We start from the raw sequence: 20,915 nt of genomic DNA on the forward strand, positions 1-20,915 counted from the left end.
TGAACCCTTTAGGTGCTGTGGCAGAAATGGGTCAGTGTAAGTTAAGTGTTTCAGTCTGGTAGTCTGGGAAGAGTATCTGGAGGATTATTGTTCATTTGTTGTTGGTTTTTGATTTTTGTTTTTTCCCCTGCAACCAGTCCAGTACACAGCAACAGAGTTGACTGCACACATGCAAAAGGCAATGTGCCAGCACACAGCAGACAAAGTGGGTTCTGAGTGTTGTGCCTCTGTGGGAGGGCCCAGTAAACAGACACACCAGTCAATCTTCAATTTTGTAATTCTGCCTGAAGGCAAAGGAGAATCCCAGCTACCCACGTTAGGTTTTCTTGTTACTTGAAGCAGAACATTGGGTGAACTGCTGTGCAGGTCTCAAGGTGCTAACACTGTGCTTACTGTGGTGCATTAGGTAGCAGAAATGGGAATTGTGCTGTAGTAAAGATCAGGCTCATTTATTCATAATTTCTGTATGGAGCACTAAAGATTTTGCTTGGGAAGCCTATATAAAGTATAAAGTTTATCTGCAAAGAGCAGGTGTTGGAAATTTAGAGGCTGAATAGCAAAAAATTGTTTGCTGTAACTGCAAATCTTGGCATATAACTATGGACCTATTATGTTGCCTGTTTTTTATGAGCTAAAGTCTTACTGACATAATTTAATTTCAGTGCATCTTCATGTATTTAATGTTAATTATTTTATTTTGGATGTCTTTAATTTATTATTTATTTCTTGTGTAGCCCAGAAGACAGACCTGCTGGAATGAGTGCATCAGAACTAATTTCTTCAGCACACTTCTGGCCAGTAATAGCAGTGAAGAATCTTTTTTTAGCTGTAGAAATGACTGGTTAGTGTGTACTAGTGCTTCATATAAATTGATGGGTTACTGTATTGTGGATTCCTTAGTTCCTTCTGCTCCTACCTGTATATATACTGCCTTGAAATATTTTGAAGATTGGCAGGGCTTATATTCATTAATGAAGAGCAGTTAAAGGATAAACACAAATATTTTAAAGTGAGTACTGTTAAGGGCACACCTGAATTTCTGTTGTATATTCAACATCAGAAGCACACATTTAAATATTTCAATCTTATTGATTTAATAGGAGTTTTGTTTTTAGTTCATATTTAAATTCCTTGCTGAATTGAAGCCTTGGATAGGAAAGGCTTAGCCTTGTAATTACAGTAGCAGTTATCAAAACAATTAACATTGAATATCCTGGTTTGTATCAGAAACAATCTTCTTTGTTGTTGTTCCTTGATTCCAAGAGGAATTCTTTAAAATGATTTTAAATACTTTGAAATCCGTGAAGCAATTTTGCATTAAGCAAAATACTTAATACTTAATTAAACCTAATACTTACATACATGGAAAAGAGCAGTCTGAAGAATATTATTTGGATAATATGGACTAATAAAAAAAAATCCTATGTCTATATGTTTTTGGCAGTTGGTAAAAGACAAAAACTTTTTGCCATGCATACAACAGAATTAATTTGTCAAGGATGCAAAGTTTCTCCATCCTTCAGCTCCCCAAAGACACATTTCATCTCCTGTTTTTCATTCCATCTGCTTTGTTTATTTAGGACTTCTTTTATGTTTAGTGTGACTGTGTTTTTCCTCTAAGCAATAACCATGCACAGTTTAATCATGACTGTTGAAAATTCTAATACAGTTAAATTTAAAAAGTCATTGATAGAACCAATTACTGAAATACAAAATCGTCATAGTACAAAGTTACTTTTTGTAACTTTTTGTATGAAATTTGTCTTTCAGTACAGAACTCACAGAAGTCAATGCAGGGATCAGACAGAAGAGACAAGAACTGGAATTGTCCTGTTCATCTGTGATTGCTAGAGTTGAAAGGTGTGTGTTTTGGATTCATAGTGCAAAGGATCTTAATGCTTCAAATTTAGAGTTTGATTATTTTAAATTGCTTTTTAGATAGAACATAATTTTCATAAGACTAAATAGCGTTTGTTAAATTTTTGTATATTTTCCAGTTAGTATTTTTACATCAATAGATTGTTTTCTGCATGTCTTAATACTTTTTTTTGGTACTCTTAACAAGCATAGTAACTCCCTGATTTGCACATCTTAATATGTCACTTTTTCACATAAATGTGAATTTGAATATATTTTCTATTTAGAAGTTAATGTTCAATGTGCTTTTTACATTATTTCTAATCAGACTGTGTTTACTTTATCATCAGTCTGATTCTGATTCCCTACACCACCCTGGACTCTCCTTTCATGGGTTGGTTCTATCACATCTTTCTTTATAACAAATGCATCTAGACAGAGCTAACGGAAGTTCTGTCAAGTGAAACAGAGAATGTAAAATAATTTTTTTTTGTCAGAAAGCAGATGTATGTTAAAACATGCCCTAAGGGTTTTTTCATGAATATGAAGCAGAAGCATGAAAATAACTGATTTTAAAATAACATAGTAAGAAGCTGCTTCTGTCTATGATTTAATTTCACTACATATCTCTTTAGTTTTTTCGGCATAAAAATAAAGGCTAAAGACAATAGCAAGTAAAGAGGTTTTTTATTTATAATTAAAGATTTAAATAATAAATTTAAATATTTTACATGTACTTTTCCTTAGGGAAAGTTTAATTCCAACTCAGTGATGACTTAAAAATTGTAGATCTATAACTAAACTCTGATTTTGCCCAAGGTTTGCTGAGGGAGTCTGAATAAGTATGTATTTATTTTGTTTGTATTAAAAAAAAATTGTCATATGGACTTTTTCTCATTTTTCTGCAGAGAAGGCTACTGTTCTGCTAAAGTACTAAATCAGTGTTCAGAAATTCATTTCCAGTGGTATAACCTACTGCTTTGGAGTAGACTGTTACTGTTCTATCTTTGTCTTTGAAGAAAGCCAAATATATATTGCTTGAACATAACATACCTTACTCAAACAGTTTTACTAGATTAGGCAGTAATGGGAGCCTGAAATTAAATATGAGAAGGACAATTTTGTTCACTGTCAGCTTTACGTTTCTTTCCAACTGTGATAAAGTTGGAAGTAGCCTGGTTGCCCAATGTTTTGATTTTGCGCATTTTGTTTCCAAAACTTCCTGCAAACAACTAAAACAATTAATGTTACTGCTTTTACTTTTCCAGAGTTCCTTTAATGTTGTTTGGAGCTGAAGCCGAGACCTTTCTTCTCACTTCTACTGCAGTGGCAGAGACAATTCTTCCAACGAATATCAGGCCTTTGGAAAACTTTGGTAAACTTTTTTTTTGTAAGTTTTATTTATAGCTCATGTGGAGTATCATTAAAATATGATTCTCAGAAATTAAACAGAGCATATAGTTACACTTAATGAGGGAAAAAAAATCTGTTCTGGTACAGTTTGGTACTGTTTTGAAACCAGCTAGTTCATTTCTGAATTGGAGTACAGAACATAAACCATCCACCCCAAAGCTGGTGTAACTTCTTCACAGAGTAGAAGATTAAAATAATAAGTATGTAACTTAAATCCATTTCTAATTTCAACACTTGATTTTCTTTTGTGCTCTTCTTTCTTCTTTTCCCATTGTTCAAGGATAAACCTCATTTTGATGTGTTATGAATGGCTTGATATTTTCAGTGGTATATAGTGCAGTGTGAGGAACAAACTGTTTCCTGACAGAGAAGAACATTAGTTAGGAAACAGTGAAGTGTATGGATCTATTTCAGTATGTCTACAAGCTCTACAAGGCAAAAGCTTGCAGAAGTACTAGAGCTCCAAGATCTGTCTGGAAAGTAGCAGAAGACAGAACATGGAAGGAGCTACCTTCCTCCAGTTACATTTAACAGCCTCTATCTCCATGCTGAGTAAGAACGTAGTTCCTCTTCCAGCAGGCTGCACAAGTTCAAAGAAGTGGAAACAATGGAGAGCTATTTTTAAGGCTAGAGTTAATACCTTCTTTGAATTGGGAATTACACCGCTTTCACTGGGCTAGTAGGCAAAGACATAAGACAGATTTGGGTCCCTTGGCTTACAAAAATTGTGCGGAAGTAAATTGCTGGAAGGACTTAAGTGGTAAAAGGATCATAGAAAAGTTGCTTTATCATTCATATTTTTCATTCTTTTTAAAGGTACATATTTCACCTCCACATTTCCCAGTGAAAAATGGATAGGTTGCTTCCTCGGACCTCTGATGTTTGGCAGTGCAATGTAACTGATCCTTAACCACTTTGCACCTAGTAGTATACTTCTTGACTTTCCTTCACCTTTCTACTCATATAGTTAGGCTTTTTTGTTAGAATGCACCAGAAGTGTTAAAAATTTATATTTAGAACAGAATTTTCTCAGTTTTCTTGGTTAGAACCTTGATACTTGTACTGTGGACAAAGATTGAATTTTAAGACTGAATCTTAAAACATTGCAGTAGTTGACACTAGAGTTTTACATCATATTCGGGTTTGACTTTAAGACTTCCTACAGATTAAGGAACATGCAGAAACTAAGTCTTAAAATTTCCTAGTGAAACTAGGGGATGGTGGATATGAAGATGTCTCTTGAGGTTTTGGTCACATTCTGTTGAGTGAATGTTATTTCCCCTTTCAGTTTTTATATAGCATCTGAGTAAAAGACTGACATGGCAAGGAGAAACCTAACCTGAATACTGTTAGAGATGCATGCCAAATATATATATATAAAGGAGAAGGAAGCAAAGCTTTCTCTTAGAGGAATTATGAGAGATGAAGGAACCGGGACACTGACTTTCTGAAAAGATGGAGAACAGGAGAATAAAGGAAATAGATGCTTACAAAAAAAGATGCAGACTGGTTCTTGTGCTTCTTACTAAATCATACCTGAAAGATCACAGCATAAGCATTTTATTTTTTTTCATGCTCCCCTCATCTCTTGGTCACATCTAAAGTGTACAGTTTTCCATCAGAGTAATAGCTGACAGTTGCTTCCAGGGTCGTACAAGGAGGCATTCAAATATCGATGATGGTCGTGTAACTGTACTGCCTGAATCGTCCCTGCAACTGCTGCAGTTTTTGTTGTTTCTTACCATCAAATAGTCCTTTTCATTAATTTGACCTGAAAATACATTAGTGAATCTGTGAATACCATTACGATTTAGGCTGACAAAATGCAGTTCTTCTGTGTGATTAAAATATTTTCCAATAGTCAGTGAGCTGAAATACCTTGTGTTTGGTCCGAGTCCAAAGCTTATGAAGCTTGTCTGTTAAAATTTAACAAGTGGTAAGGAATGCTAAAAAGGCAGTTGTGCTTCTTAGGTAGACTTGGAAAGTGCTAGAAAAATAACTTGCCTTTTAGTTCTCAGGATTCCCACGTTCCACTTATATTCCATTGGGCTTTTTTTATTATTGAAGACAATTTCTTCCCCCTTGAAGAAAAGCATCACAGATATTAAAAATTTGTAATGACATGTAATATCTGACTTGGTTTCCTGGCTATTATAATAGGTTTGAAGATATGGTTAGTCTGAGACAGCCACCTGTCACTGAGTAAGTGCTGGTTAACCACTGTGAAGTCACTTTGTCACAAAATGGTTGGTGAGACTGTTACGGTAGATACCTGAAATAGTGTCGGTCACCTGAAATTCCTTTGGAAGTTCTTTACCATTATGTTATTTTCTTTAAAGTACATGGTACCTTCTATGCAATTGATGCTATTGGTTTTCATTATCTTAAAGTGGTAATTTGATCAGCAGACATGGTAAAACCAAATCCATTGTTGGGCTTTTTTTCCCATGTTATTGTGTGTTTGCTAGGAAGGTCAGAGGATGTGATTATATGCCTGTGCTCTTTTAAAGGCTAACAAGGTGGTTGTGGAGTTAATTTTCTGAAGTTATTGTTTGCATTTAATACAGTCATACATTTTTTTATTCTGCTAATAAAGTAACAAATGGTAGAAAGAAGCTTTTTTTGCTGTTACTTACTTTTCTTATTCCTATCTTTTATATAATCTGTTGATGAATACATTAACAAATATTTTAGTGCAGCAAAAGCATGGGAAATAATGTTATAAAGAGAGAATCACGTTTATGAGGTGATAAATTCATTGCAAAATCCATACCAATTAATCTTTCTTAGCAAGTTTCCACTATTTGCGTATGAAATTGGAACTGTAAAAAAAAATTCATTTAAACACCACATTATTGATGCTTCCTGAAATCTACACAAACTATGAAACAAATTAATGGACTTCTCAAGAAATTAATTTACTTCTGAATTCAAGTATAATTACTTATTTTTCATTAATCTTTAATTCCCGAGCTGTCCACCATAAGCTTTCATAGGTATCAACAGTATGGTCTTTTCCTCTGCAGTGAATATAACCATTGGCTTCCCTACAAAGATTTTTGTCAAATTGTAGATGGCATGAAATAAATTAGTGCAGTATCAACAGAAGAACTGCTAGTGCTAAATCACTGGGTGTGATTTAGACATTCTTGCTACAGCTTTAGTTTTTTTGGTGCGCTGTAGGCTGCCTCAAAACTTGCATGCCTTATGCAGTTCCTTAGGTGCTGCAGGCACTTTAGGTGCCTTGTGGCAGAGTTTAAGTCCAGTTTGCAGTATAACTGATGAATAAGTTTGCACTGTCTGAAATTGGATTTTGTAGAGGGGTGTGCTGTCCTTGATGCTTCTGATCAACTGCTTCTCATGTGATCGTCCACTGAGAGCCGTGGAAAAAATGTCCCTTTCTGTGGTATTGACCTTCACTGCCAACAGGCTTGTGTTACAGAGTAACAGGAACTGCCGTATGCTAATAATGTTGTGTGGTTAATTCATTACTTTTCTAACAAATTATATGCTATTTTTGAGCAACAATATCTATAACAGTTGCACTGTGAATGCCATTACTGTCCATGTAGTTGGCAGTGCTCCTGAAACCTGTGTTTAGTTGCCTGAAGTGTCACTTTGTTAACTTGTTTCTGTTCTTTAAAACAACCAGAGTGCATTTGAAAAAAACCAACAAAGGCTGTGGCAGTATTTCATACTAAATCTTAAACTGTATTATTTTGAGGATATCTATTAATCTGCAGAAGACCCTTTTATGTTTTTAACTGTGTTTGGGTAAATGGTTATTATCAGACTTTAATGTGTTCTGCTTTTATTAGAATCTTTAGGCAAAGGATATGCTGTTGCTTGTACCCAAGAAGGAGAAGAGAAAAAGGAAACTTCTGGTTCATCTGGCACTAGAGGAAGTAGGAGGAAATTGGTTAATGCTACTCCTACAAGAAGGTCTGCACGAAACACCAAAAACGAGACTCTGAGTCAGTCTCGGATCTCACCTCGATCAAGCAGTTCTGCTTGCAGTGCCTCTGACGGCAGTAACCCATCCCTGAATAAAACTCATTCAGAACCAGAGAAGGCTCCTCCAAAACGCAAGTCTAAAAGAGCAGTTAAACAACAAACACCTGTGGTGAAAAAGAAACTGAGAAGTTCTGCACGTTCTGAAAAATCGCCCAGTGGCTCTGTGGAAGATGATGATGTTGCTGAGTCTGAAGCAGTTCTAACGTTGGATAAAGACCATCAGTCAGATATTGAAAGCAGCAATGCAGGCCTTGCACAGAAGAATAATGGGGAGACAGAATCTACTAATGGATTGGAAAGCTGTAGTGAACATGCAGAAATTGAGGAAACTACAGGAGAATGCAACCAAGATGAAGATACTTCAGGCAATGTGGATTTAAGTTTTTCTGTCCAAGAACCTCCAATACTAACTTTAGGAGGTGAAAGTCAGGAATCTGAAGTAAAAGGTATTACTGAAAGAAAAGTAGATCTTACTGATCAAGACATTTGTGAAAATTCTCTTGAACAAACAGAAACAGTAGCTAGTCCCAAAGATGACGTATGTGACCATGCAGCTTTTGAAAAAGTAAATCAGACGTCATGTAGTCCTCAAAATGAATCAATGGAAAATGTAGAAACTTTGACAACAGTAGATCAACCCATAGCTAGTCAAGAAAATGAATCGTTGGAACACCTAGAACCTTTGGGAAAAGATCAGTTGTCAGAGAGCCCCGGAAGAGAATTGTCTGATCATCCCAAAGTCATGGAAATAGCTAATTCTGAGACTGCACTAAAACCAGTAGTAGACTGTGCAAGTCTGAAGACTCTTCAAGATGAAGAACCAGATATGCTAATACACAGTATTTCTGTGGACAGTACATCAGAACAATCCTTAAAAGAAAATGCCATTTCAGAAAGTGAAGAGGGTGGAACTTCAGAATTACCCCAGGTAAATACTGAACATAAATGTTCTGGTGAAGATAACAATGAAATGATAGCAATGGATTGTGACTCATTTTGCAGTGACCAGAATGAACCTCAGATTGAGCAGTTACCACCAGCTGAAAGTACAGAGCAAGGAGAAGTGAATTCCTTACAGTGTGATATGGGAAACTGTGCATCAGTTTCTGATGAAAAAGATGAAGCTATTCCTCAAGAAAGAGAGTGCCAGCCAGAACTCAAAAAAGAGAAAAAAACTCGAACTAGAAGATCTAGGTTTCATTCTCCATCGACAACTTGGTCTCCTTCTAGGAGAGAGGGCAGGAAATCTCAATCACCATCCCCTAAAAGGGATATGAACAGAGACAGGAGCTCACAATCACCCAAGAAGGAAACTGTGAGGGAGAGAAGGAGGTCCTTATCTTATTCTCCAAAGAGAGAAACACTCAGAGATGAGAAAAAAACACCATCTCAATCTCCCAAAAGGGAAACTGTCAGGGAAAGCAGGAGATCATCTTCTCAGTCAAGAACTAAGGATTCATCTCCAAGGCAAAAATCTAGGTCTCGAAGCAGTGATAGAGATTGTCAAAGAAGAGATCATGACAGAGAAAGAAGAAATAGAAGGTGGTCTAGGTCACGGTCTAGGTCAAGATCACGATCTAGGACAAGAAGTAAAGGTTCTTCATTCTCTAGAAGTGAGAGGGAAAGTCATTCACCTCGATGGAAAGAGAGATGGACAAATGACAACTGGAGGAGTCCCAGAAGAAATGATCGATACAGGAGAAATGATCAAGAGAAACAGAATGAAAATCTTAAAAGAGAGAAGGACAGTACAGAAAAAAGCAATGATGATCTTTGTTCTTCAGACAAGCAGAGGAATGATTGTCCAGACTGGGTAATGGAAAGAATAAACTCTGGTCCTGAAGTCAGAAACAGAGAGAGAGAGAAACCACATTGGGAAGACAGCAGGCATGATAATTCAGGACAATCTTGGAATAAAAACTTTGGCTCAGGTTGGATTCCGAATCGAGGGAGAGGTCAGCGTGGACGAGGTGGGCGTGGGCGAGGTGGTTTCATGTATGGAGACCAGAGTGAGAATCACTGGCAAAACAGGAAACCTCTCTCAGGGAACTCAGATGGTCCTGGGAATGAAGCTTCAAGGTTCTCAGAACATCAGACCTACAAGCGTAAGAATGAACAAGATTATTCGTTCGATACACCTGCTGACAGATCTGGGTGGACATCTGCATCCAGCTGGGCTGTGAGAAAGACTTTACCTGCTGATGTGCAGAATTATTATTTGAGAAGGGGACGCAATTCATCAAGCCCACAGTCTGGATGGGGAATGAGACAAGAAGAGGAGACACCTGAACAAGGTATTAATGGTTTTGAAGTGTAGTAACTTAGTCACAGTTGCAGTAGCTGAGCCAAGTCCTAGTCACATGGTCCTGTCTCGAGCTGATTAGTTTTTCAAAACTATTTGGGGTGAATCCAAGTCTTTTTGCAATATGGAGGGGTTAAGGTGTGGAGTTTGAGGATTTCTTGTGTTTTGATGGCTTCTTGATTTTTCTTAAAGTCTGGGTTTAAGGACTTCGCATCTGAAGAGTGCTGCTCAAGTAAATGGATTTGGCTGAAGAGAAAGCATTTCCTCTTCATGGTTACTTTTAGCATCTACACAACTTTTAAAAAGGGTAATTATTTCCAAGAAGACTTGAATTTGCCTTTGCAAACCCACACGGCAGATTTTAGAGATGACACATCTCTGTGTTGATGTTTATCTTGCTCCTTGATAAGCATGGTCCTCTTTAAATGCTTAAAAAAATCTAGGGAAATTTATAAATGCAAACCCATCTGCATTGCTCTTGTTTTGCCTTTCATTTTTGTGCATTTTTATCCCACATGCCAGCAGTTTTCTCCCTCGGAGACAAAACTAATCTGTGGCTTAGTTTTGAGGCAATGTTGTCAACCTTCAGTCTGCTGCGGGGAAAACTTATCAAACCTGTAATTGAAAGCATTTTGTGATCTACAGACCTTTTCATATAGTTCAGGAACAATCATGCTGTTATTCACTTTTGAAACCTGAATTCAGCTGAGAATAGTAAACAGTCTTTCGTAACTGGATGAGACAGGCCGGGTTGGCATCATGACATGGTTCTGAATGACCTGGTCCTCCTGAGCAACCTGCTTTTGCTGACCCTGCCTGAGCAGAGGATTGGGCAATCTTAATAGGTCCCTTCCAACCTCAGTGATTCTGTTATCCCGTGATCTTTAAAAATGAGGATTTGGGCTGATGCGTTAAGTCCCTGTGAATTAGATGACAGGGTTCCTCAAGGAAGGGATTCTCAGGGAAGGATGTCTGAATTATAACCCACTAATCATTTCTCCAAACTAATTTCTTGACTTCTGGAAGGCCTGATGCTTGTATCTGGATTTTAACTTTTTGACTTGTGTTGAAGAGAGAATGGGATACTAAAGTAATTTATTTAAGAAGTGCCACCCCAAGAGGTTATTTTTACTTCTAGGCTTTACCTATTGTACCATTACAGGGCTTTTGAACAAGTTTTTCTGAATATTAGCATCTCTTAAATTGTTTGAGGATGTTTTTTTGTTTAATGGAAAAAATCCCAGCAGAGTATTTCTGTAATTACCAGAAATGCACAGTGAGTGTGTGTGAATCAGGGAAAGGAGAGCACAGAATTGCCTATATGATAATGTATGACTAACCTGCAATTGCAGAAGCTGGATAAATTATGTTGTCTTCCTGCTCTTTGGTGAAAAATTGCAGTTTCATTGTGGTGAAATAATTTATGGGAACAAGTAGAGAAAACAGAAATTCAAAATGCAGGCTGCCATAGTAACCTGAACTTTTTAAACTTGGAAAACTAGCATTTGGCTCCATGATGTGTGGTGATGAGTGCTGTGTAATAATGTAATGCAATATCTTGAAAAGACTCATAGTATATAAAGCTTTTTAATGAAGAGTTTAGACACCTGGGTCCCCTTTGCTTTATGAAGTACAGAACTACTTCATATGCTGTCTGTTTTTGATTTTGATAGATCCAAACCCCAAAGACCAAGGCAACCAGCAAAGTGATGGTTCTCAGTTACCAATAAATATGATGCAGCAACAAATGAATGTAATGCCACAAGTGAATGCACAGCACCAACCTATGAATATCTTCCCGTACCCAGTGGGTGTCCATCCTCCCTTGATGAATATGCAACGAAATCCTTTCAACATCCACCCTCCAATGCCCATGCATCTCCCTGCTGGAGTGCCTCTCATACAGGTAGCTGCTCCCACAAATATTTCTCAGGGATTACCTCCGCCTCCACCTCCACCCCCACCATCTCAGCAAGTCAGCTACATTGCATCACAGCAAGATGGAAAACAATTGCAGGTATGCTTTACCAGAAGCCGTGATGGCAAGAGCAGTAGTGAAATACTATCAGTTAAGGGTTTCTTAATCTTGAATACCATAGTCTTGATAAATATATACTTGCAGTTTCTTTCTCTCTTGCCTGTTTTCTGCCACCACACACCAAATTTGAAGTGGAAGTGTCCATGAGCATATGGTTTGTTTTGGGACTGTAGCTTTTGAATAATAAGACACACCACCATAACTGGCTTGCTGTGGTAATGAGGTGTTCCAGCTGGTAATGGAACACTGAAGAAATTCATCAGTGTTGTCCATTACCTTTTTCTTCTTAGAAGTGCACTGTTTCCAAAACTAGATTTTCCCCTTCCAAACCTGATTTTTAAGCATTAGGAAATGCTTGAATCCCCTTTCAGCAGCATGTAGGAAGTGACCTAAACTTCTGTGTTACAGTTCTCATCCCATGGGATCTATCAGCAGAGGAAAATTACCAAGTACTGCATGGCAGCCATTTGTTCCATACTTCCATTCTCCAACTGTCACTATCTCAGCTGCTTTCCCACACGTACATTTTCTATCCTGTTTAATCTTTTTAGCCTTTTTGTTGATCATTTCCAAGTCTTCTTTGGTGTTTTGTACTTTCTCCCTCTTGCCTGATTCTCCTGGGTTTGCATGCCCTGTTTGAGACCGAACTCCCACTTTATTTCTCCAGTTTCAAAAACATTCTGCCATGCTTGGGGCAGGTCAGACCACTTTTTCATGCCTTTCAAGATATCTTAAAACCACCTTTGTGTATGTATCCTCCTGTAGCCAGCTGTTTATATTAAGAGATTTTATATCAAGGAAAGGAATATGAATAACTTGGAGGAGAATGCGTGGCCTTGTGAGAAGATGTAACACTGCACTTGTGATAAGTAAAGGGCTCTTCAGGGATTGACTGGGGTTTGTGCTTTTCTCTTGTTGCTGCCTGTCCTAACCTAAAATGCTTTCCCCTGCATTCCAGGTTGAAAAAGTGATATTCTAGAACAAATGATTTCTAACCCTCTGTTTTCATGCATCATTTCTAAAGATTTGAAGTGAACTGATGAATGGCCTACGTTGTTCTCACTTTCCACTGCTGTTATCTGTTCATATTCATTGACTTAGAACAAGGCGAGATAAGTGCTGTCAGAAATAGAGTGGGGTTACAGGCCATATGAAATACTTTATTACACTGCAAGGTAAAACAGCAAGTTACTGCTGGAACTGAATGCTGGTAGATTGATTTGACTAAAGCTTACTGTCTGTAATTAAAATATTTTCATTTTAAAATTGGAAATCCAGTAGGTTTAACCTCCAGAAGTGTAAGAAGTCAGAACGTAGGCTACAAATCTCTGAAATTAGTATCTAGTGCAGCAATAAATATGTTTCTATAAAGATTGTGTATGGCTGCAAAACAGAGTTACTTGTTGTAAAGCCCCTCTTATGTTTGTTGCTCTTAAACTGCTTTTGTGGAATGGTGTCTGTGAACCTGAATGCTTTTGGGAGCTGCTGCTGCTTTTTTCTCTTGAGTTTTCATTCAACAAGTCCTCAGTGGCAGCACAATAGAAATGACTGAATACAGCAGGACTCCACCTGTCCTTCCTGTTGAAAGAAAAACTAAGAGACTGCACTGGTGAGCGTTAGCATGCTGATTATAACAGCTCCATTTCTGTGTGCTTTCCAAAGAGCTCAAATTCCTGTTTCATTATTTTTCATCTGGATAAATGCAGACGTGTAAAAAGTAATGGTTGATTACCTGCGAAAAAGCAGCATTTAGTGTGGCCTGCCAGAAACGTGTTGGGAGGATGCATTCTGGGCTTTTGCTAAAAATGGCCTCTATCTGAAGTCTGAGAGCTTCGTTATTTCCCAATTCCTGTGTATCTGCAATGCCTGCAGGAATGCAAGTGTGGTTTCAGGTATCTTTTTGCTTTTGTGTTTCAGTGCTGATTTTTTTTTAAAAAAAAGTTAATGTGATTTACAAAACAGATCTCTGATAAATAGAGAGATTCTGCAGCCATAAACTTGCTTCCCCCCCTGCTGTGGTAACACCCTCCACACCTGTTTGCAGGGTACTTTTGTTTTATCACTGGGATCAGAGCAAGTATCTGGCAGCCACAGCAGTGATATGGAGGAGGCTTCACTTCTCAAGCTCTTTTTTTTTTGTCTTTTGAGTGGCTCTAATATAATGTGTGTAGCTTCTGTAATAGTGGACAGTGTGGAAATTAGGTAATGAAGTATTTGTGCTCTTTCTATAGCAGCTGAGACTCCTAGAAAGGCACATTGCCATATGGAAGAATAACAACAATATTAACTACTGATAACTTTTTAAAACAGGGTATTCCACATGCTGCTCATGTAAGTAATAACATGAGTGTTCCAGCCTTGCCTGCTCCAGCAGCAGTCCTGGGAAACACGGGAACAGTTCAGGGACCAAGTTCGGGTAATGCAACATCATCGGGTCACATCAAGAGCTCTAATGCAGCTGTAAAACTGGGAGAAAACAAAGCAAGTGTAACAGTGGAAGCCAGTGCAGATAGCTCGAAGAAGGACCAGGCAAGTTCAAAGCTCAGCATATATTTATATATACACTGTTCTATATAGTGATATTAAAATATATAAATTTTAATATTTTAATATAAAATTATTTATCAAAAATTATGTATAAATTATGTAAAATTATGTATAAATTTTGATATACTACAAAATAGCAAGTTATGACAATAACCCCTCAGTGTAATATACTCGACACCATCATGTGTGCAATGTTTTTGTGGTGTCTGTAGGACACAGACTGCCAAACTGACTCCTTTTAGACCACAGGCATCTCCCTTGAGAGCTGAAATGTGGGCAAGGGGAGCAGGGTTGTCTAGTCTTCTGTAAAAACTTTTTTCCTGTGAAGTTTTAAATTGTGATTGATAAAGATACACAAGCAGGTGGTGAAAAATAACACTCAGGTTTGTTTTCTCATCAGAAATTGTTAATTCAAGAAAAAGCGGCACAAGAGGTCAAACTAGCTATTAAACCTTTCTACCAAAATAAAGACATCACTAAGGAAGAATATAAAGAAATTGTGCGGAAAGCTGTAGATAAAGTAAGTTGGTCTAGTAATCCAAGATGCATACAGTTCAACTGAGGCAGGGTTGGGGGTGGATTTCTTGTTCTTGGGAACAACTGGTAGTTGATGGAGAGCGGGAACAGGAGAAACAAAAATACCTTCAGTCTTTCTCCATCCAGCAGAGCTTTCTTGGCTCCTCAAAACAGAACTCAGTTGTTGTGTGGAAAAGTTGAATGGGAATTCAGAATTTTTTCGGAAGCCATCAGAAGGTATTAGGAGTTCTTAAATATGTTATGCCTAGGATGAAGAAATCTGGGGTGTTGGGGAAATGATAAATAATGTGGAATTGTTGCAAATCAACAGAAATGTTTCAGTGTTTTTTTGTTTTTTTTTTTTCCTTTAAAACTGTTGTAGGTTTGTCATAGCAAGAGCGGAGAAGTTAATTCTGCAAAAGTGGCAAATCTAGTGAAAGCGTATGTAGACAAATACAAACATTCACGGAAGAAGAATCCTGAAGAGGCAGTTTCCTGTGAAAGGAAATAGAATATGTTTTCATTTTTTAGTTTTATTCTGTCCCCAAAGTGCAATTTCAACATGAACCGTTAACTGAAAATTGTACATGACAGTGATTTGAATTTGGTTTTGATAAAATTATTTTTCAAGGTAGTATATAATGTTTTGTTCTAAAGAAATATAGATCTGCAGGGCAACTTCTTTATTCCTTTTTAAAAACAGATGTCTAAAAAGAATAAAGGTGTAAAGAAGAATCATTAGGAATGTACGATTGTGTGGATACTTAGATGTACAGCATTTTGACTTGAATAACAGTTCATTAAATTAGAAACTTCTGAGTACATTGGGTTTGGAACAGGTATGTACAGTACATGTAATCAGTCAGATTAAAGTAAATTTTTTCTTTTGATTGCTCCCTAATTATAGCAAAGATAAAATAATTAATTGCCTTCTCAAATATTTCTAGCGTTAACTGGACAGGCTGAATGCAGGGGTCACAATGTGTATATTAAAAAGGCACATGGAGTTGTCTGAACACAAGAACTGTTTAGATTTTAAAAAGAAATATCATAAACAGTAAAACATGGTGCCCAAAAGCATGGATGCTGCACATCTGTTGTAACACCAAATAAAAATTATGCTGCTTGGTATTGTTTGTGATGTTTTTCAATTTGTTTTCAAGATAGTGGGATAACCTGAATATTTTTTATGTGCTGAAAGCCCTCAATCACCACAAACTGACCACCTCAGTTCACATCTAACCCTGCCCTTAGCTAGTAGGGAATTAGTGTACTACAGTTGGATCTTCAGAAACAGAAACCAGCTTCTTTTTCAAGTAAAATCAGGAAAGCTGGAATTCGTTATTAGGCTCTCAGTTGTGCCAGTCTTAGCTGCATGATGCTTTTCCTCATTAACTAGGGACTGTAGCATGGATCACCAGACTGGTATCGTTGAAGCTGTGCCATTGGAAGTCCTGTGTCTTCCTGCTTCCCCGGGCACTTTTATGTAGGGAGATTACTAGAAGTACCACAAGCATTTAAAAAGCAGATGTGGGGTCACTGAATGTGCTTGGGGAATGATTACACCCAAGGTAAACCCAGTTTTACTGAGCAGCAGCAGGGAGGGTTGCTGAAAGGCTGAGATCACTGTGTTCCTTATGGAAAGAACAGCTTGGGGTCCTCCTCCTTTGGGTGAGGAGCAGACATATTTGTTCCCTTACTCTTAGACAGTGCTATTAAAATTTTGTCACTAGCCCTCCAGACGTGCCATGCCATAACCTTTGGTGTTGGCTGAGCCTGGCTTCAGGTCCAGCCCTAGGTCTCCTGGCACAAAAGCAGGAATAAACCAATTTGACAGAAAGTATCAGTCAAGTTTTCTGAGAAATTACCTCTTTGTAGCCAGTAGTTCCCAAATTACCTGTTCTTAGCAGAAAACAGTCTCACCCTGTAAGTAACTTTTGCAGAAACCTGAGGATGAAATAAGGAATATGCACCCCTGTACACACACACATGTGGTTTACAGAGAGAGAGAGATGTATAAAAATGTGATGTTTGTCATAAGAGTTGATCACTTGATTTTAACTATAACTTTCTGCAGACTTACTGAAGCATTTGACTGTCTATATTTATTTTTATGTGCCTAAATACAAATGCTGTGTAAATTAGAAACAGATATAATACATTTTCTACAGTCAAGCCAGGTTTTAGATTTTTCAAAATACTCAGTTTTACACTGTGGTAGCAAGTTGTAAGATCTCTTGAACTATTTTAAGCTAAAACTGGTTAGCACTTTTTGAAAAATGTAGCAAATTGCTATGTCTATCCTGGTTTATCACGCCATGCGTACTTTATTACATTTTCCTTCTCTGAATTTTTTGATTTTAATTACTTTTTATATGTTTTTTACTCTATACAGTTGAGCCTTGCTATAAAGCTCCTTTCAGGAGTCAGATAAGTGTTCTATGGGGGTTTTTTTCCCCTTGTGGAAGAGAGGTGGAAATTGGGTGGGAAGAAATAACAAGAGGATTTGAACTGGGAAAAGGGAGTGGTTATTTATTTCTTGTTTTGCAGCTCCTGGCTGGAAGAAAAGCTGTCACTGGCTGCCATGTTTTTGGGGCAGTGACTATAGTGATGCTCCACTGTATTTTAGAACCTAATGAAGAATATCAGAGTAGCATGTGATCAGTAACTTTATTTTTTACGATTAAATTCTTTGGAACTTACAGAAAACATACAGTTTGTTACAGTTTCTATGCTGAATTAAAAAAATGCATTGCCTTAATCTGTAGACTCTCCTCCTGTTTTTCCCGAAAAGCAGCAAGGTCTCTGCTGGTGCGGCTGCCCGAGAAGGCGAGTACTGCAACCTCATGGCCATGTTTTTGTTAAAGTAGTATGAAAGCTGTATTTCTATTTATTGAAACTCCTTGTACTGAAAAGTCCCAACATGCACTAGCACCGAAGGTGGAGAGGTGGGGACGCTGAGCCCTCTCAGTGCCTCCAGGGTATAGGTAATTCCTTCAATCCAGATTGCCTTGAGGAAGACAATTACAAAACTCTGTACCTTCTGTGAACTTAGGCAAATCAAAAGGGTTTTCTGTTCACTTCTTCTCGTCTCACTGTGCATGCACATCTCATCCTAAAGATACAAGCACAGTGGCTGTCCAAAGTCCACAGTATGGTGTATGTAGCATATGGCTGGAGTGCTGTCTACTGAAAAAATACTCTAAAATCTAGTTTTGTGTAGTGCTTAACAGTTTCTAATAAATTCTTTTCACTAAGCTGGCAGTGTTTGGTCTTAAATGACTCTGGCTCAAGTGGTTTAATTCAGAAAGCAAAGTAGTTCCTATCACTTCTGTGCACATGCATTTATCTTGTTCTGTGTTCTCTGGACTCCCCCTCCTTTACATCTCATTTGTTTTTAAGTTAGTCTTCAGCCTGCCTTGCCACTCTGCAGGTGCTCCAAGCTGAAAATAACCCAAATGCATGCGGCAGAACGTCCATTTCCCACACAACTTTAGGTACCAGATCTTGAAAAATCATTGGGGGGCTTGGGGCATGTGTCCTCATCTGGGGGAAGAAATGGGGCAGAGCTCAGACCAACCAGGCTGTGTCCTACACTCCACACTGATCACAGCAGTGAGCTTCGCTGAAATATCCTTCGGGGAATTTAGTGCATGACAACCTGCCTGGCTGGAGAATGAAATTCCAGGGATCACTTTACTTTCAAAGAGTTTGCTCCACTGTACCTCCATGAGGTATCTCCATAGATAAACAGGCACATGGGTGAGAGTTATGCAACTATGCTTTTTTTGTTATTACTACATAGTACAGTATTCACATTGATCAGTTCTTGATAAATAGTAGAGACAAGACTAAGGACAGCAAAGTAGATAACCACTTTCAGTAATTAAAGAGTACTTATTAGATGGAGCAGATTTCAAAATAATGGAGCATCTATGAAAATATTAAAAAAAAATCACTAACCTAGAGATTAGGAAAAAAAACACTAAAAGCAAAAATAACCATTTATGTAAAAGGAGATGAAGCTGTGAGAAGGCCCAGGCTGGGATACGGAACTTGCCTTAAACTTTTCTCTTACTTTTCCAGTATTACAAGTCCCAGACTCAGCCACTAACAGTAAAGCTTTCAACCTGTTCTTCGTTTTCCCAGGCTGCAGTAAATCCAGGGGATGACAGCAGTGCAGTCGATGCTCATTACACACAGTAAACAATCAAATCCAGAGTGGAATCCAACACAAATTACTGCAGGAGCCAAAACCAAGGAATTTTGGCAGTACGTTGCCACATAATTAGTCCTGAAGTGTTGCAGAAATTACATCTAAAACCCATTATGAGGAGCATCAATCAAAAATAGCCAGGCATTCCTAGATGCTTAGGTGCAGTAACATGTGTGATGAAAAAAAAAACCCCAACTCTTGGAAGTCAAAGTTTACCTATAAATTCCAGAGCCTTTTCCAAAAACTCAGGGTTCTTGAGAACTGGGAATGTAGTTTACATGTGGCCTTGTGTCAAGCCCTAAGCTCCCAGGGCAGTTTGTAAAGGGGAATTCAACGACTCTTTAAAGGGTTCTTGTAGCCATAGAGCAGTATTTGGTTTTGGGGAAATACAAAACACACACCTCGCCTTACACGGGTCATGGTGAGGGAATTACGTTTTTGATGTGCCGTGGGTTTACTGTGGGTTTAACCACAGGTCAGTTGGAGCCCACCAAGGCCAGCAGCGGAGCTGGGATGAGGGTCCCTGTCCTAGAGAATGTGTTTCATACTTACTGATCCACCACCTACCTCCATCCTAAGCAATAAAAACAGAGCTCCCTGCCCAAAGGTGGGAATTTGGGCAAAAGAAAAAACTACTGTTTGCCAGGACAGCAAATTCCCTGTGGATGTGCAGGTTCAGACCCCCAAAGAACAAAACCTGCAAATCCTCTCAGACTGCAGTTTGCAGGAAATCCACCTACAAGGCATTCAAAGGCCACCTTAGAACAGCTGTCCAACGTCACAGGACACGATAGACATGGTTCATCTTCATGAGATTTTTGTTACTCTAATACTGCATTTCTTTTCACCTAAGGTACATCAGCTGTTTTCAAAGGTATGGGCTCAGATGGCTTCTCCTTGTCTGTGATAACCAGAGAGCAAAGACCCAAATGGCAACAATGCTGTGAGGAACAGCCCACTGTGATATAACCAAGTGAAAAGGAGCAGGCCATTAAAACCAATACAAAGTGGTTTTGAAGTTACAGTAATTTAAGATATTGCCATCTCACCACGAACAAACTGGTAATACCTTAACTCATTATAATCAGCCTTGAATTCTCTGCCACTTAAAAATGATTCATGAACTCAAACCTGTGTGTGAAATCCCCCTCATGCAAGGGATCTATGCAGCTACACACAGCCACCCTGCTCGTGCAGAGCTGCAGCCCAAGCGCTGCAGGTGCACCCTCTGCCGCACAGGACACGGAGCAACCTTCTGACTCCACAACCTTCAACTTGGTGCCCATGCCGGGCTCTGCAGCTGCACACTCATCCCGACCCAGCAAGTGAAGAGACATCAGCCATGGGGCTCCCTGCAGCCACCCATGCAAGGCACACCCGGCAGCCCAGTAAATACCTGGCAGAAAAGGCAGAGGAGGGAGAGAGCATGAGGAAAGGATTATGGATATCCCTGGGTATCCCCTTGCTGTTGCACGGCAACAGCAGATGTTCGGCAGTGATGGGAACTGAACTCACACCTCTCTAGGCACTCCGGGGCTTCTCCCTCCAGGCCAGCCCCCTTAGAAGCTTGAACTAATAAGAAATAAAAATGAAAACAACGTATTTTTAGAAGTAATAAAATTATTTGAATCCAGGATCTTGTCTGCCCCAAGCTGTAGGTGGGCAGGCAGTAAATTAACATCGATGGCTGTGCAACTCAGCTCTGCCATCATACTCTACAGAAGAAACACAAGGAACCATATCATCAAGCAAAGCTGAGCATAAATTAAAGGAGAAAAGAGCTGATTTAAAGGTGTACAGCTGCAGGGTATTTTCTCCTTCCAGGCAAGGCTGCTGCAATAGCTTTCAGTGGAGGTTAGACCACAGGCCAATGAAGTGCTCTGTTATTGTGCTGGTAATTTAACAACCTCTAGAGAACTCCAGCTGATGACTGAGGAGTAACATTTACTTTGGCAAGAGATGCTTTTAGCACCGGTACTATACCGCAAAACACTTTAAAAGAAGAAATCTAA

At 38.6% G+C, this 20,915-nt stretch overlaps 1 protein-coding gene across 2 annotated transcripts in view; it reads left to right on the forward strand.

Moving 5' to 3' along the window:
* The window catches only part of SCAF11 (SR-related CTD associated factor 11), a 49,038-nt gene extending 31,094 nt beyond the window's left edge, over nucleotides 1-17,944 (forward strand). For both annotated transcript variants that reach the window (XM_051795742.1, XM_051795741.1), the window contains exons 8-15: nucleotides 735-841; nucleotides 1,771-1,860; nucleotides 3,126-3,232; nucleotides 7,089-9,578; nucleotides 11,260-11,603; nucleotides 13,935-14,153; nucleotides 14,572-14,691; nucleotides 15,070-17,944. In XM_051795742.1, coding sequence (XP_051651702.1) covers nucleotides 735-841; nucleotides 1,771-1,860; nucleotides 3,126-3,232; nucleotides 7,089-9,578; nucleotides 11,260-11,603; nucleotides 13,935-14,153; nucleotides 14,572-14,691; nucleotides 15,070-15,198 — 3,606 coding nt within the window. In that variant the 3' untranslated portion in view covers nucleotides 15,199-17,944. The remainder of the gene's footprint in view (nucleotides 1-734; nucleotides 842-1,770; nucleotides 1,861-3,125; nucleotides 3,233-7,088; nucleotides 9,579-11,259; nucleotides 11,604-13,934; nucleotides 14,154-14,571; nucleotides 14,692-15,069) is intronic.
* The last annotated feature ends 2,971 nt before the right edge of the window (nucleotides 17,945-20,915 follow it).

The sequence above is a fragment of the Manacus candei genome, unplaced genomic scaffold (assembly GCF_025592945.1).
Source record: "Manacus candei isolate 608988 ecotype Guabito, Panama unplaced genomic scaffold, ASM2559294v1 h1tg000043l, whole genome shotgun sequence".
Taxonomy (NCBI): domain Eukaryota; kingdom Metazoa; phylum Chordata; class Aves; order Passeriformes; family Pipridae; genus Manacus; species Manacus candei.